Here is a 15,890-nt window from a genome sequence, read left to right on the forward strand (position 1 = left end):
CCCCACTGACACCAGTGATGGGGCACTACTCCCCCCACTGACACCAATGATGGGGCACTACTCCCCCCACTGACACCAATGATGGGGCACTACTCCCCCCACTGACACCAATGATGGGGCACTACTCCCCCCACTGACACCAATGATGGGGCACTACTCCTCCCACTGACACCAGTGATGGGGCACTACTCCTCCCACTGACACCAATGATGTGGCACTACTCCTCCCACTGACACCAGTGATGGGGCACTACTCCTCCCACTGACACCAGTGATGGGGCACTACTCCCCCCACTGACACCAGTGATGGGGCACTACTCCCCCCACTGACACCAACGATGGGGCACTACTCCTCCCACTGACACCAACGATGGGGCACTACTCCTCCCACTGACACCAACGATGGGGCACTACTCCTCCCACTGACACCAACGATGGGGCACTACTCCTCCCACTGACACCAACGATGGGGCACTACTCCTCCCACTGACACCAACGATGGGGCACTACTCCTCCCACTGACACCAACGATGGGGCACTACTCCTCCCACTGACACCAACGATGGGGCACTACTCCTCCCACTGACACCAACGATGGGGCACTACTCCTCCCACTGACACCAACGATGGGGCACTACTCCTCCCACTGACACCAACGATGGGGCACTACTCCTCCCACTGACACCAACGATGGGGCACTATTCCTCCCACTGACACCAACGATGGGGCACTATTCCTCCCACTGACACCAACGATGGGGCACTATTCCTCCCACTGACACCAACGATGGGGCACTATTCCTCCCACTGACACCAACGATGGGGCACTATTCCTCCCACTGACACCAACGATGGGGCACTATTCCTCCCACTGACACCAACGATGGGGCACTATTCCTCCCACTGACACCAACGATGGGGCACTATTCCTCCCACTGACACCAACGATGGGGCACTATTCCTCCCACTGACACCAACGATGGGGCACTATTCCTCCCACTGACACCAACGATGGGGCACTATTCCTCCCACTGACACCAACGATGGGGCACTATTCCTCCCACTGACACCAACGATGGGGCACTATTCCTCCCACTGACACCAACGATGGGGCACTATTCCTCCCACTGACACCAACGATGGGGCACTACTCCTCCCACTGACACCAATGACATGGCACTACTCCTCCCACTGCAAAATTACAGTTATGAAGTAGCAATGAAAATAATTTTATGGTTGGGGGTCACCACAACATGAGGAACTGTATTAAGGGGTCGCGGCATTAGAAAGGTTGAGAACCACTGATGTAGATATATACTGTATGTACATGTATTTAATTTTTACCTACTGAACACTTAAAGGTCAATGTACAGAAAATTTGTTGGGCGATTGTCACAAGCATTTTCCTAGCCCTTGTGAGTTCTGGCTGTTTTGCTTTATACATTGATTTCATATGAGCATCATCTCCATCTAGTGACCATAATGTGGTATTTGCCTGACTGAGGTATTTAAAGAAACCCCTTGGAATTATCTGATTTTTCAGAAATTTGCCATAGACTGATTTGATCTTTATTGAACACACCCATTAAACATTCATAGTGCTGGAAGAAAAAGTAAGTGAACCCATAGAATAATTACTTATTTATTTATTATTTATTTATTTATCGAGTTTATATAGCGCCAAAGGGTTTGCTCAGCGCTGTACAATAGAGGGGGGACAATACATGAAACAGTACAGTAACATCAAACAGCACACAAGGGGTAAGAGGGCCCTACTCTTTCGAGCTTACAATCTAGGAGGGAGGGGGTAGAGGTACAGGAGGAAACGGCTGTGGGGGATGGAGTGGTAGGAGGAGGGAAGGGCAGCGGCTGTTAGGTGAGGGTGGGGTAGGCTTCCCTGAAGAGGTGGGTTTTCAGGGAGCGCCTGAAGGTGAGGAGGGAAGGTGACAGTCTGATGGATTGGGGTAGTGAGTTCCAGAGGATGGGGGAGGACCTGGAGAAGTCTTGCAGTCGTGCGTGGGAGGAGGAGACCAGGGAGCAAGATAGAAGGAGGTCCTGTGAAGAGCGAAGGGTACGGGTAGGGTGGTACTTGGGAATCAGGTCGGTGAGGTAGTTAGGGGCAGTGTTGTGAATGGCTTTATAGGTCAGAGTGAGCAGTTTGAATTTAATGCGTTGGGCAATGGGGAGCCAGTGGAGGGAGAGGCAGAGGGGGGTGGCAGAGGTGGAGCGGCTGGTGAGGTGGATGAGTCTGGCAGCTGAGTTCAGGATGGTCTGAAGCGGGGAGAGTTTGCACTGGGGTAGGCCGATGAGGAGGGAGTTGCAGTAGTCAAGGCGTGAGATAATCAGGGAGTGAACGAGTAGTTTAGTGGTGTCTGGGGTAAGGAAGGAGCGTATTTTGGCGAGGTATTACTTCAACAGAAGCTGATCGAGTCAGTAGTTTTAACCAACTGGACTCCAGGTGTGCAATTATTTTGGACATGTGGTTTAGAGCTGCTTTGATTGATAAAAGCACATTCCCCTCCCCTTTAAAGCACGCGCACATCACTTCCAAACTTAAAAAAACCCTTCCTGGATCCCACCGATCTGAACAACCTTAGACCCATCTCCCTGCTGCCATTTACATCCAAACTCTTAGAGCGCTTAGTCTATAATCGCCTGAGTTCCCATCTCACCGACAGCAACCTTCTTGATCCCCTACAGTCTGGCTTCTGCCCCCTACACTCCACCGAAACTGCCCTACTCAAACTCACCAACGATTTGCTAACTGCCAAAACTAATGGCCACTATTCAGTGCTCCTACTCCTCGACCTCTCTGTGGCTTTCAACACAGTTGACCACCTCCTCCTCAAAAAACTACACTCTCTTGGCCTCAGAGACTCCGCTCTCTCCTGGCTCTCTTCCTATCTATCACAGCGCTCCTTCAGTGTTACCTATAATGCTGCCACCTCCTCTTCACTCCCCCTCTCTGTTGGGGTCCCTCAAGGCTCTGTCCTCGGGTCCCTTCCCTTCTCCATCTACACCTCCTCCCTTGGCCAATTGATACACTCTCATGGCTTCAACTGCCATCTCTATGCCGACATTTCTCTACCCCTCACCTCACCCCTTCAGTCTCCCCCCGTATCACAAGCCTACTGAATGACATATCGGATTGGATGTCACTCTCCACTTCCTCAAACTAAATCTTTCCAAAACCGAGCTCCTAGTTTTCCCCCCAGCCCACGCCCCCCCCCCCTGACTTCTCCATCAAGACCAACAACACCACCATCAGTCCCACCCCGCAAGCCAGAGTACTAGGTGTCATCCTAGACTCCAATCTGTCCTTGCAGCCCCAGGTCCAGTCGCTGACAAACTCATATAGACTTCACCTCCGCAACATCTCCAAAATACATCTGTTCCTAACCCCGGAAACCACTAAGCAACTCATTCACTCCCTTATTATATCACGACTTGACTACTGTAACTCCCTCATCGGCTTACCCCACCGCAGGCTATCCTCGCTTCAGTCTATCCTGAATACTGCGGCCAGACTCATCCACCTTACTAACCGCTCTGTATCCGCCACCCCCCTCTGCCAATCCCTCCACTGGCTTCCGATTGCTCAACGGATAAAATTCAAAATGCTAACATTGACGTACAAAGCTGTTCATAATACTTCCCCAAACTACATCACCGATCTGGTATCCAGTAACCACCCAAAACGTACTCTCCACTCCTCAAAAGACCTCCTACTCTCTAGTTCCCTGGTCTCCTCCTCCCATGCCCATCTCCAGGACTTCTCCAGGGCTTCCCCCATCCTCTGGAACTCCCTAACCCAATCCATCAGACCATCACCTACGCTCCTCACCTTTAGGCGCACTCTGAAAACCCATCTCTTCAGGGAAGCCTACCCCGCCCTCAGCTAATTGCCGATCTCCTCCACTCTTCCTACTAATCCATCCCCCACAGCTATTTCCTCCTGTACCACTATCCCCTCCCTCCTAGATTGTAAGCTCCAAGGAGCAGGGCCCTCGAACCCCTCGTGTATTGAATTGTATTGTTACTGTACTGTCTCGTGTACTGTCTCCCATTATAATGTACAACACTTAGCAAACTGTTGGCGCTATATAAATCCTGTATAATAATAATAATAATAAAAAAAAAAAAAAAAAAAAGACACTCAGACATTTTAGGATTGTTGTTCATAGGATGCATCAGTTGATATGAACCATTCCTCACAAAAAGAAGATCTTTGAAGACATCTAATCAAGAGTAGTTAACCTGCATAAGTCTGTAAAGGGATACAAAGCAATCTCAAAGTGTTTAGGCATCCATCAACTGACAGGTAAATTGTCTATAAATGGAGACAGTTTAGTACTGTCCTAGAAGTGGTTGCCCAGCCAAGAGGTTTACCAAGGCACAACGCAGAATCCTCTGAGGTAAAAAGAACCCATGAGTTTTAGCTAAAGGCTTGAAGACATCACTGGAACTGGCAAACATTCCTGTTCTTGAGTCTACCTTACCCAAGTCTTTGAACAGGCAGGGTGTCCATGGCAGAAAACCTCCTAAAAAGCATTGCTGCACACCCAGGGGCAGACTGATCATTTGGAAATTTGGGCACTGCTTGAGGGCCCGGGGTCAGTAGGGGGCCCCATGAGATGCCCCTGGTACCTTTTTCATAGGCTTTTTTGAGTTTGGGCAAGGACACGAGCTCCATGATCCCCTATTGCCGGGGGCCCCATGAGTTGTCAGTCCGCCCCTGTGCACGCCTATGCTTTGCCAAAGAGCACCTTGGCAAACTGCAACACTACTGGAAAAATGTTTTATCTACTGCTGAAACAAAATTTAAATTGTTCAGGAAGAATACCCAGCACTATGTGTGGCACAAAAAGGGCAGATTTTCCCAGCATCCAAACATCATCCCAGCGGTGAAGTATAGCGGTTGGAACATCATGATTTGGGCTTGCTTCACTGCCTGGACCACTTGCCATCATCGAAGGGAAAAGGATTTAGCAAGTTTACCAAAATATCCTACTGGATGATGTCAGGGTGGCTATCTGCCAGCTGAAGCTTAGTAGAAGTTGGGTGATGCAACAGGACACTGACCGTAAGCATCAAAATGAATCTAATATTTGTCTCAAAAGTGCCACGCTTCAGTTTAAATCAAATAATTTTACATCACATGTGCAACAAATGTGAAATCAATATATAGTAAATAAAGAAAAAAATGTATCAAGAAAATAAAAACTGTGACGACAGGATGACAATAGTCCTATTGTGCATATGTGTACTCCTCAGTAATGATGGGCAGCTGATATAACTTCAATCTTATCATCACCACTCTGTGCCCAAATGATTCTCAGTGATGTGAACCCTCCAGCAGATGTGCTCTCACCTGGAGTGTATGACCAAACCATTTAGTAAGATCATACGGTACTTATGTCGTCTCATATAGGACTCATATTATCATTTCCAAATAGATTAGATGAATCCACTTCATAATCTTAGATGTTATACACTCCTCTGTAGTTCCACCTCCACTTAGCAATCCTTCTCAGTCATACACAAAGAGAGGAAAACCATCAAACATAATGCTTGATCCTTATAAAATCATTTGTTGACTATAAAGGCCAACTTCCAATATTGCATTTACATTTACAAGGTGCTCAGCGTACCACACTATTCCACACAGATAAATACAGTGTTCACATTGATTGATATGTCTGATAATGTATAGTTACCACACGTACTTTTTCCTCCAGCACTGTGAATGGCGTGTGTTTTATCAAATTAAGCACATTCCCTGGAATTCAAAAAAGACTGTCGCAGACAGAATTAAGGAAAGTGTCTCAGAGGCTGCAGAAAAGTGGCGTAGAATGCGCCAAATCCATGTACCTGTCTAGACCAGGTACTTGATCTTCATGCAATACTTTTCTATTTGTCTCATACCTCTTCTGAATAAAACTGGCACTCAATTCTTATATTTTGGTGTGAATACAGTTCAAATTGTCACACGTCTCTTCTGAGGGGAACTGGAGCATTAAGCTACTGTATTTCGCACATTGCTTTGTAACTGTTGCATGACTCTTTAAACGCTCCCCACCCACCATATAAAGAAATGACGGGAGGGTGGCGGTTCTCTTGTTCTGAGAGGACGTCATATGACATCCTCCCACTCTAGCTGAGCATGCGCTCCCCTGGGGTGCGACGCGATGATTGGTGGTGCTCCGTGTTCCTGGGACACAGCGGATCACTGATTGCATTAAATAGCTGATGATGTTGGCTCTATCATGTGATCAGCTGATCACATGTAAATAGGAAATGCCGGTTATTGGCAGTCCTCTCCTCACGCTGACAATGTGACAGGAGAAGAGAGCCGGTAAGTGGCATTCCTCAGAGGATACATGTACACTGATCATCAGTGCGTTGATGATCAGTGTAGCCCCATCAGTGCCAACTGTCAGTGCACATCAATGCCACATATCAGTGCCCATCAATGCCACATATGAGTGCCCATCAGAGCTGCCTTTCAGTGACAACTATCAGTGCCACCTAACAATTCCAATTAGTGCCACCTATGTGTCATATGAGTGGTGCCTTTCAGTGCCCATCAGTGATGCCTGTAAATGCCCACCGATGATGCCTGTAAATGCCCATCAGTGCAGCCTATCAGTGCCCATCACTGCAGCCTCATTATCGCACAGCAGTGAAGGAGAAAAATTATTTTTTACAAAATTTTATAACAGAAACTAAGAAAAAACTTTTTTTTCAAAATTCTGTATTTTTTAGTTTGCTTAGCAAAAAATAAAAAAACCTTTTGGTGATTTAATACCACCAAAAGAAAGCTCTGTCTCAAAAAAATGATGAAACTTTCATATGGGTACAGTGTTGCATGACCACGCAATTGTCATTCAAAGTGTGACAGCACTGAAAGCTGAAAATTGGCCTTGGCAGGAAGGGGGTAAAAGTGCCCAGTAGGCAATTGGTAAAGGGTAATTGGCACATTAAGTTTGCTATTGCATTTGGTTCATTGCTTTTAAAATAATGCATGGCTCTTCCATTCTAACCTTCCTATTGCACTTTGACTCCGTGCTGGTCTGATTGTTGCATGCCTCTTTCTGAAGGAAACTTGCAATCTAATCTTCCTATAGCTATTTGGCACAATTCTGTTCTAACCGACATACACATCTCTGAGAACTGGCGTTGGCACTTCGGTTTGGAGTGATGCTGCTCTAACTTGTGTACACATCTCTAGCAATCTTTCTTTTGGAGAAAATCTATCAAGGTAATATCTTCCATGGAGGCTTACCAAATTATAGTGCCGGCGTCATAAAAATTCCAATTTGACGAATTCCTTCAATAGAATAATATTGACTCCAACAGTAGAGAAATTATTACTATTGAAGATATTCCTGAGTCTCAACAACTTAATCCTAATAAAATACTTTAAAATACATCAACTGAATTGGAAGAAAAATTTAAAATTAAAATGTTTTTTTTTTTTTTTTTTGCTGTCACCAGTCAGTATCCCTGATCACCACCACACTGGGCACATGATAATGCTGTACTGCTCTGGTATATGTAAAGAAACATATACTTTATTTAATTTCTTCATTTTACAAAAAATTGTGGCAAAAAATTACAACTTCGAGAAACTCACCAAGCCTCTTACTAAATAACGTGAAGTGTCTACTTATCAAAAATGGATCATTTGGGGGATATTTGTACTGTTCTGGCGTTTTAGGGCCCCAAGAAATGAGATAGGAAAGTCAGTACATCAGGATGGATCAGTTTTAAAATCTATATACTATATAGTTTGTAGACGTTCTAACTTTCACACAGACTATTTTTTTCAAAGAAATGCAGAAGAATACATTTTGTCCTAAATATTTTCATTATTATTTTATTTATAGAACAAAAAAAATTAAAAATCCAGTTTTGATCAAATACCACCAAAAGAAAGTTCTGTCTAAAAAAATGTATTAAAATCTCAGCGTTGCATGACAAATTGGCATCCAAAGTGTTACAGTGCTGAAATCTGAAAAATTGCCTGTGTAGGAATGGGGTGAGTGTTGGGTATTGAAGTGGACTAACAAAATGACTAATTAAATCAATAGTGTCACTATCTAAATAACACTGCCACTGACACTCAGTAGACTAGACCAAGTCCTAATCTGGTTAATCAATATTTTTTTCAACAGACCTTTACATGGGTACATATCTTTGTGGATCCATTCTGTCCTCAGTCTCTCTATTTGCCAAAATAGAGTTGACCTTGATTAGCTCCAGTTTCACAAGAGACAAACTGTCGTTATTTAATTTTGAACATGGTGCAATCAATGTGACAAAATGAAAAAGTGTCTCAAATAAGAACTAGCTGAATTTTGGCGCACGACTGGCAGATAGGAAGAAAAGTGGTGCAAATGGTTATTGAATTTGGCGCAATTCAATAGCAATGGCTATTAATGCCAGAAAAATGGTGCAGGACCTTTATTGATTTCCTCTGATTGTGTTTGTCTGTTGTTCTGACTTAGATGAGGATTCACATATTTTTCTTTGCCACTGTATGAAACCAACAAATGAAACAAAATGTAATCTGTTTTATACATAGAACGGAAAGTTTTACTGAAGCAGTTGATTACTTTTCATAAGATGTAACAAGGCAGAAAAATAACAAAGTATTCTTATTTCAGTCAAAAATAAACTTGTGCTACTGATGACTATTGCTCCGGAAATTAATAGTGTACTGCTTTTTCCCCAAATACTTTTTTGTGTCATTATCTGTACTCTTAAAAACCTCAAACGTATTGAATGCTAAATGAGAAATTGATGAGAAGGTATTTTATTAAATATTATTGATGATTTTATTTAATCTTACTGTCTCATAGAAACTGGATGATACAAGTTCTTCAGAAGGAAGTACCATTGATATAAAACCAGAAGCAGAAGAAGTTCCAGTAGAACAGCCAGAAGAATACCTGGATCCAGATAATTGCTTTACAGATGGTATGTTTTTGCTTTAAAATACACAGAGGATGATATTCTTCAAATGGTGATGGTCCATTTATTACAGTCCTGCAGCAGAGTCCTCCAAAGTCCATCAAATTCCACAGAGTTCCCCCTTTACATCTGAATCCATAGAGTTTCCCCTTCACATCTGATTCTGCAGAGTTTCCCCTTTACACCTGAATCTGCAGAGTTCCCCTTTACATCTGAATCCACAGAGTTTCCCCTGCACAGTTGACTCTGCAGAGTTCCCCTTTACATCTGAATCTGCAATTTCCCCTTTACATCTGAACTCGCAGAGTTCTTACACTGTAAGGGGTGACTCCCCAGACTATGATGTAAGGGAGAACTCTGAGGACTTTAATTTAAGGAAGAACACTGAAAACTCTGATGTAAGAAGGAACCCTGCAGACTCTGGTGTAAGGGGAACTCTGATATAAGGGGGTCAGTGATCAGTCACTTTGAAGCCCGCCCATGCAGTTTCGTTCTCTTCTGAATGGAGAGAAGGATACATTGTATCTTTCACTCTTTGCCAGGGGAGAAATATGTAAAAAAAACAAAAAGTGTGTTTGAAAAAGTGTGTTAAAAAAACCCCTAGAAAATAGCTATATCAAGGTTTGATCTAGGTCAGTGTCAAGATAAGGGTCAGTATATTAGAAGAGGAATTTTTTTTTCTAAGCATTTTTTCAATTTGTATCAGTCAGTGTTAGTGTCAGTGTGTTTTTAGGTAGGCTAAAATAAAGCAAAATGTGCACTATTGTTTCTGGGCACTACTACAGGTACAAACAACAACTAACATACACACACACACCACGTGGTATTGGCAAGAGCACATAAATTTATTTTAGGTTGTTCATTGGTGGAAGATTATGTGAATAGCAAGAAATATACAGCTAGATTAAATTTTTTTTATTTTATTTTACTCTTTTGGGCCAGTTTTTCTATTATTTGTCACCAAAAGAAAGCCCAATTTGTCCTGAAAAAAGAAACATATAATCCACCTGGATACACAAAGTAGTAGTTGTACAGCTGGATGCACAAACTATTATTTTCAGTTACTAAGGGGTTAATAACAGTATATTAGCGACGAATAACATTCAGAAAAAATAATCATGTAGAATGTTGATTGAGGCAGTTATTCACTTGCTTTTGTGGATAGGAAGGAATTTATATCCCTGTGGACCACACTTTGTGAGGGTTTTTCACCTTCCTCTGGTTCAACTCCTGGTTTTATACTCTGAGGATACAAGGTGCCCCTGTATTGAATGCCCAGGTTGGCATTACGGTTTATGGGTTCTTGTGATTTTAGCAGAAGTAGGCATGGAAGAAAAAAAAAATTGAATATGTAGTGGTCTCTAATATGCTTTCATTGCAAACTATAGGCAAATGTTTGTTTATACAATTATTTCAGTGTGTCCCTCCCTAGCCTCACTTGAAGATAAGTAGACAGCCAAACTTAACACAGCACTTTACATTCAAGGCTAACTTTGGCTTTTGTAATCAAAAATCCACCCTAATGTTAGTCAAGCAGCCCATTAATGCTGAAACACAGTGGTTTTGTATTTAGGCCTGGTTCACACCTATGCATTTTTAAGTGCATTTTGCAGAAACACACCACAGTCCATTTAACATGGTTTCCCATGGGACACATTCACATCTATGCGTTTCTCAGCAACTTCATTTTTGGAAAGGGTCAGGGATTCTTTTTTTTTTTCTTTCTATTATCAATCTTTATTAACATTTTCTAGTGATACAGAGTAAACAATAATGTCAGCAGATATATGTCAATTGGGCAAGTAAATAGTAATAAAATGTATAACAACATAGGCAAACAAACACCTTGACCAAAATCGCACATAATCGGAATAGCTATGACAATTTGTGACTCCAATATTACAAACAAGTAGAAGAAAAGAAAGAACAAAGCAAAGAAAAAAAAAAAAAGCAGAGAGAAAAAAAACACATAAAACATCCAGTAAATCAGATCCGTAGAGGTGGTATTATCTAAGCAATAACACATAGTACCCAGTTGTACATAGCGACATGGTAGGGGAATACGAAATCAAAGTTACCCAAAAAGACTCATGCATTCGGTATCTCAGAGGAGTAGTACATCCACCCCTGCCAGATATCTTTAAATTTATCCCTTTTGACCTCTGACCGGGTGATCCCAACGCTCAGCGTCCATGATTCTATCCACTTCCTGTTTCCAATCAGAAAGCATGGGAAACTCAGATTCTTTCCGAAACCTAAAGATCAAGCCGCATTCAAGAGGTGAGGCATAACACTATGCTTTTAGGCCTTCATGGACGTTGAAGTCGCATGAAAAAGTAGACAAAGGGGAGATTGCTCCATTGAGCTCAATGTCAATTTCTGAGGGTCAGGGACTTTTTAAAAGGGTGTGTTTTTGGTTCAGTAGACAGCAGTGGATGTGCAGGAGAAATGCATGCAGTGCATTTTTTATGCATTTTTAACTTTCATAACCGCAAAAACAAAAAAAAAAAAAAAGAAAACCACCAAATGCATAACAAAATGCATGAAAAATGTGTGTGCAAAATCACATTACAAAAAGCACTGCAAAAATGGATCAAAAGCAAACTGCATAGTTGTGAAGCAGACTGTATATCTCCTGAAATATACACAGCCCTACAAGACAACAGAGATAGTGATAGTGACCAGACTATTTCCCATTGCAGTTAAGCAAAACAGACTGGCCACATTTCTGCCACCAGCCTGTGTCTGGACAGTAAAGGCACATTAGTAGCACAGTGATAAATTCTACATCTGTTACTCTTCTCTTTGTTAGAATGTTCCTTAACAGCTCATGCACACTTAATTAGGTCCTAGTGCTGGCTCTTTCTCCAAGGTTGAGTGCTCCAGTGCATGAAGAAACAAGACATTGATACAAACCTAAAGTCAATTATTTACACTATAGGAGCACCAAATAGCTGAACATGGTTGATTTAAAGTGTACCAGTGCCCAGACTATGCACATTAATGTATTTTTTTGATTTTCAAGTAAGCAGTAAAAGCCTTTTTTTCATTTTGGATAGAGCAAAAGAGGGTTATAACCCCTGCCATTTTTTGATTATCTCTGTCCCATTGGGGTGATATTCCTTCACTTCCCATACAATAGCCAAAACCGGAAATGAAAGGAAATCCCTGGTTGTCACCAGAACCAGTGTCCCAAATGGAATATTTCCCCTCTATTTCTGATCTGATGACAACCCAGAATTTGTGATTTTCTTTCCTGTTCATCTTTGATAACAGTAAACAGGACATACAGAGGAGTGTGAATCTATCTAATGGGGACACAGACAGCAATAAAAATATGACAGCTTTTCTAATCCCTCTCCACTCTATCTAAAACAAAAAAAAGTTTTGCCTACAGGTACCGTATAAATAGCCAGTAATCCTCTGTAGCTATTTTGAATGGAGAGCAGACCATGTCAGCCTGCCGATCTCTAATATAAACACACAGCAGGTGTTTCTAAACTGTTAAAAAATTACTGAAACCCATTATAGAGTCTTTGATAATTTTTAGGAATCTTTGAAAATTAATACTTTTATATTACAAGCAAATATAGAGGTCAGTGATAGCTTATTACTGCTTGTTAAATATGCAAAAATATTTCAACGTCTATGTTTCCATGTACAGCAAACCATAGTGCAAAGCCTCACAGGGACATATATGAATATACTCATTGGAAACAAATTTGGAAAAAACCCTTTTATTAAAAAATTGTACTTTTGCTTCTTGTTTTGTGTGAATTGTGCATTGGGTAAGACTAGCAATTTGTATTCTATACAGGTTGTGTGGCACGTTTCAAGTGTTGTCAAGTCAGCGTAGAAGAAGGGATTGGAAAGTCATGGTGGACCCTTCGGAAAACTTGTTTTCTAATAGTGGAGCATAACTGGTTTGAAACCTTTATCATCTTCATGATTTTGTTAAGCTCTGGTGCTCTGGCAAGTATTCATCTTATTTAAAACCTCTTCCTACTTTTAGAAAAACATGAAGAAACTAAAGGGCCTTGTGTATTAAAGGGTTTAAATGTTTAGTTCACCTTTAATGACAGTTGCAAAACAATCCCTATACAGTATAGCTTCCTAAGTAAATTAATACACATTCCTAAGCTTTGTAAAATAATTACTTTTTCAAGCTGCTTTTTCCATTGGGCTCCTCTCTCTGTCCTACCTAGATGGCATGATGGTACTGATCATTGGAAATGCAGCCTCAGCATCTCACGAACAAGAGCTTGGCTTTGTTACCTACTCATACCTGTGTAGTCAGCTCCCTTTCACTCTTACAGATCGCTGAGCTTAGCCACTGTGAGAGTGGACTGCACATGGGTGGTGGGTGCTGTGGGCTGTGCTTCCTACAGTTGGTACATGGCATCTAGGAAGGACAGAGAGGGGAGCCTAATGGAAACAACTTGAAAAGTAAGCATTATTAGACAAAAAACTTAGGACTGCATGTTAATGTACTGAGGCAACTGTAATGTATGGGTTTTTTTTGCAAATGTCAAAGTTGAACTTTCCCTTTAAATGAAGGTCTTGTTATAAATAGTGATCAATCAGCTAAATTCTTTACCTTATCCTAAAATGCTATTAAAACAAAGACAGAATATGATTGGATGCTTGACCAAAAAGAAGTGTTTTTCCTGTATACACTTATTTGCAAGAGGTTGTAGTGCTAGGGAGCATTTTGTTGCATGCGTGGTATTTTGTAATATTTCTATGTAAAGGTGAACATTTACAGTATTTTAAACTTTTTATTGTCCTGTTTTGTCAAAGTTTTGTTGCTCAAATGTTTACAATTCCATTTACAAACCCTGTGCTTTGTTTGAATATTTTGAGAGGGGTATGTGCTTTAGTGTTTTAGTAAGCCTAAGTCTGAAATAAGAAACAATGCAGTGGATTCAAGTAAGTCTTGTTACAAATGGCTATACATGTCTTTTCATGGAGAAATAGAATTTTTTTTACTCAACATAAAATCCTCTCAGTCTATTGAGGGACCAATAATTCTTAGATTGATGGGTATACTGTCACCTACTGGAGAAATGGCAGCAAAAAAAAAAAAGTTGTCAGGCACTGGACATCCCCTCCCACAACCATCATGCTTCAATTTGGAGAGAGCCCTGAAAATTGGGAAATGTTGCTTGATGTCAAAAAGCGCAAGACACATTCAGAGTTCTGGTAAAATGCATCTTAACTGGAAAGGATGGAACCTGATTCTTAAAAATCATAAGTTTGCATGATGTTCTGCCTGAGTCACCTAGAAATGGTGGAGGGAGAAGCTGGTGTACCCTTATGAAGGCCATCTGGAATATGAAAAGAATAAGGTTTCCTGAAGAAGAAATGACTGAAAGATTCTCATACTTTTTAAAGATTCTCATACTTTTTAAAGATTCTCATACTTTAGAACACATACAGAGAATGGAGGGAATTTTCATAATGGTGAACTGCAGTTAGAAAGAGGGACAGGAGTACACCACGGAAGAAAGGTTGAGGTGAGAGGCAGAACTACCTTAAGAGAAAATGGACATCATGGCCTCAACACCACCTGGGCAAGACCAGAAAAAAAATGCCTTGCAGAATGCAGGATAAGGCCACTATTGATGTATGTGACCGTCATGATGTTGTCGAACTGAATTCAAATCAGATTCAAGGCTGCATGGACAGCGAAATCACCCTATGTTCCAGAATGTTGATCAGGAGATAAACTTCCTCCAATGACCAAGTCCCTTGCATCAGCAGCATGCCCAGCACCAAGAACTGGTAGTAAAGGGCCCACAGAAAAAGGTGAGAAATTTAAATTCGCTGGAAAGAAAAGTTCATGCAGGTGCACATCCTTGATGTTCACCACATACATTAGTGCTAATTTAAAGGGTAAAACTGATTGCAGCAATCAGAACCAGGACAAGTTTGTTCAGTGCCCTGGGCAAAGATGCTGAACTGCTCCATCTCTCCCACTCCTAGTGCATGCCATAGAATAGGTGTGCCCATTCACTACCCCCATGCACCAGCTGTCCGTGATTTCATGCCGTGTGTTCTGTACATTCATGGCCATTTTCTTGATTTTTACAGCAGTAACTGCCAAAGCAGACATGAAACTACAGCCTGGCCCTGTTTACCAACCACTGCCCTAGAGCTTGAGTGCAGTAAGCCCCCCCCCCACTTTGCCCTGGGCGGCAAGCCCCTTCTGCCCACACCTTGTCCTGGCCCTGGTTGCAGTAAGGAGAAATAAACTCTTAAACGTGGGTGTAAATTTCATAGACCAAAATCAGTCTAAATGATTCTTCCTTCAGAGAGGGTATAGAGTCCCATTTCTCTTCACCAGAGATTAAAGTGCAGCAAAGCAATCTAAGAAATCCCTCGGCTGCCCAGATGTACTACAATAGCTAAGGCAATGAGGAGGCTTGTAACGGGGCTTTGGCCAGTGTCGTGCCCACAAAAATTACATTTTGGGAAGGGAATTCGCTGCTTGCTGATAGTGATGAAGTGAAGCACTGTTAACAACTGTGTCAGGGCATGGGGGAAAACTGCTTACAAAAAATTCACAATAGAACCAGGAAAGACTATAAAACTAAACTCCCCAAACACAACCTGGCTGCGATCTTTTACTTAGCCTATATTAGCATAGAAGTACACTATGACTGTGGTCTGCTCTGATGGAAGAGACAACAAGTGTAAAGCAAATGTACTGCTTATCATTGCTCATCCCAGTCCTTCTCCAGATGTAACTTAATTTCCTTACTATGAGAGCAAGCATAGAGTATTGGCGCACTCCCTCATGTTCCAATATATTCCCTTCTGCATTAGAGCTTCTCCATTAACTGCAACTGATGAGGAGGGAAGACATAAAACTCTAACAGTACCCCTTGTATAACCCTAGCAGAAATAAAGAGAA

General features: G+C 42.0%; 1 protein-coding gene across 6 annotated transcripts in view; it reads left to right on the forward strand.

Moving 5' to 3' along the window:
* SCN8A (sodium voltage-gated channel alpha subunit 8) overlaps positions 1-15,890 on the forward strand; it is a 226,830-nt gene that overhangs the window by 170,819 nt on the left and 40,121 nt on the right. For all 6 annotated transcript variants that reach the window (XM_089652045.1, XM_089652048.1, XM_089652044.1 and 3 more), the window contains 2 exons: positions 8,863-8,980; positions 12,792-12,946. In XM_089652045.1, coding sequence (XP_089508171.1) covers positions 8,863-8,980; positions 12,792-12,946 — 273 coding nt within the window. The remainder of the gene's footprint in view (positions 1-8,862; positions 8,981-12,791; positions 12,947-15,890) is intronic.

This window comes from Staurois parvus, unplaced genomic scaffold, assembly GCF_062004578.1.
Source record: "Staurois parvus isolate SC_StPar_1 unplaced genomic scaffold, SC_StPar_1.0 ptg000669l, whole genome shotgun sequence".
NCBI lineage: Eukaryota > Metazoa > Chordata > Amphibia > Anura > Ranidae > Staurois > Staurois parvus.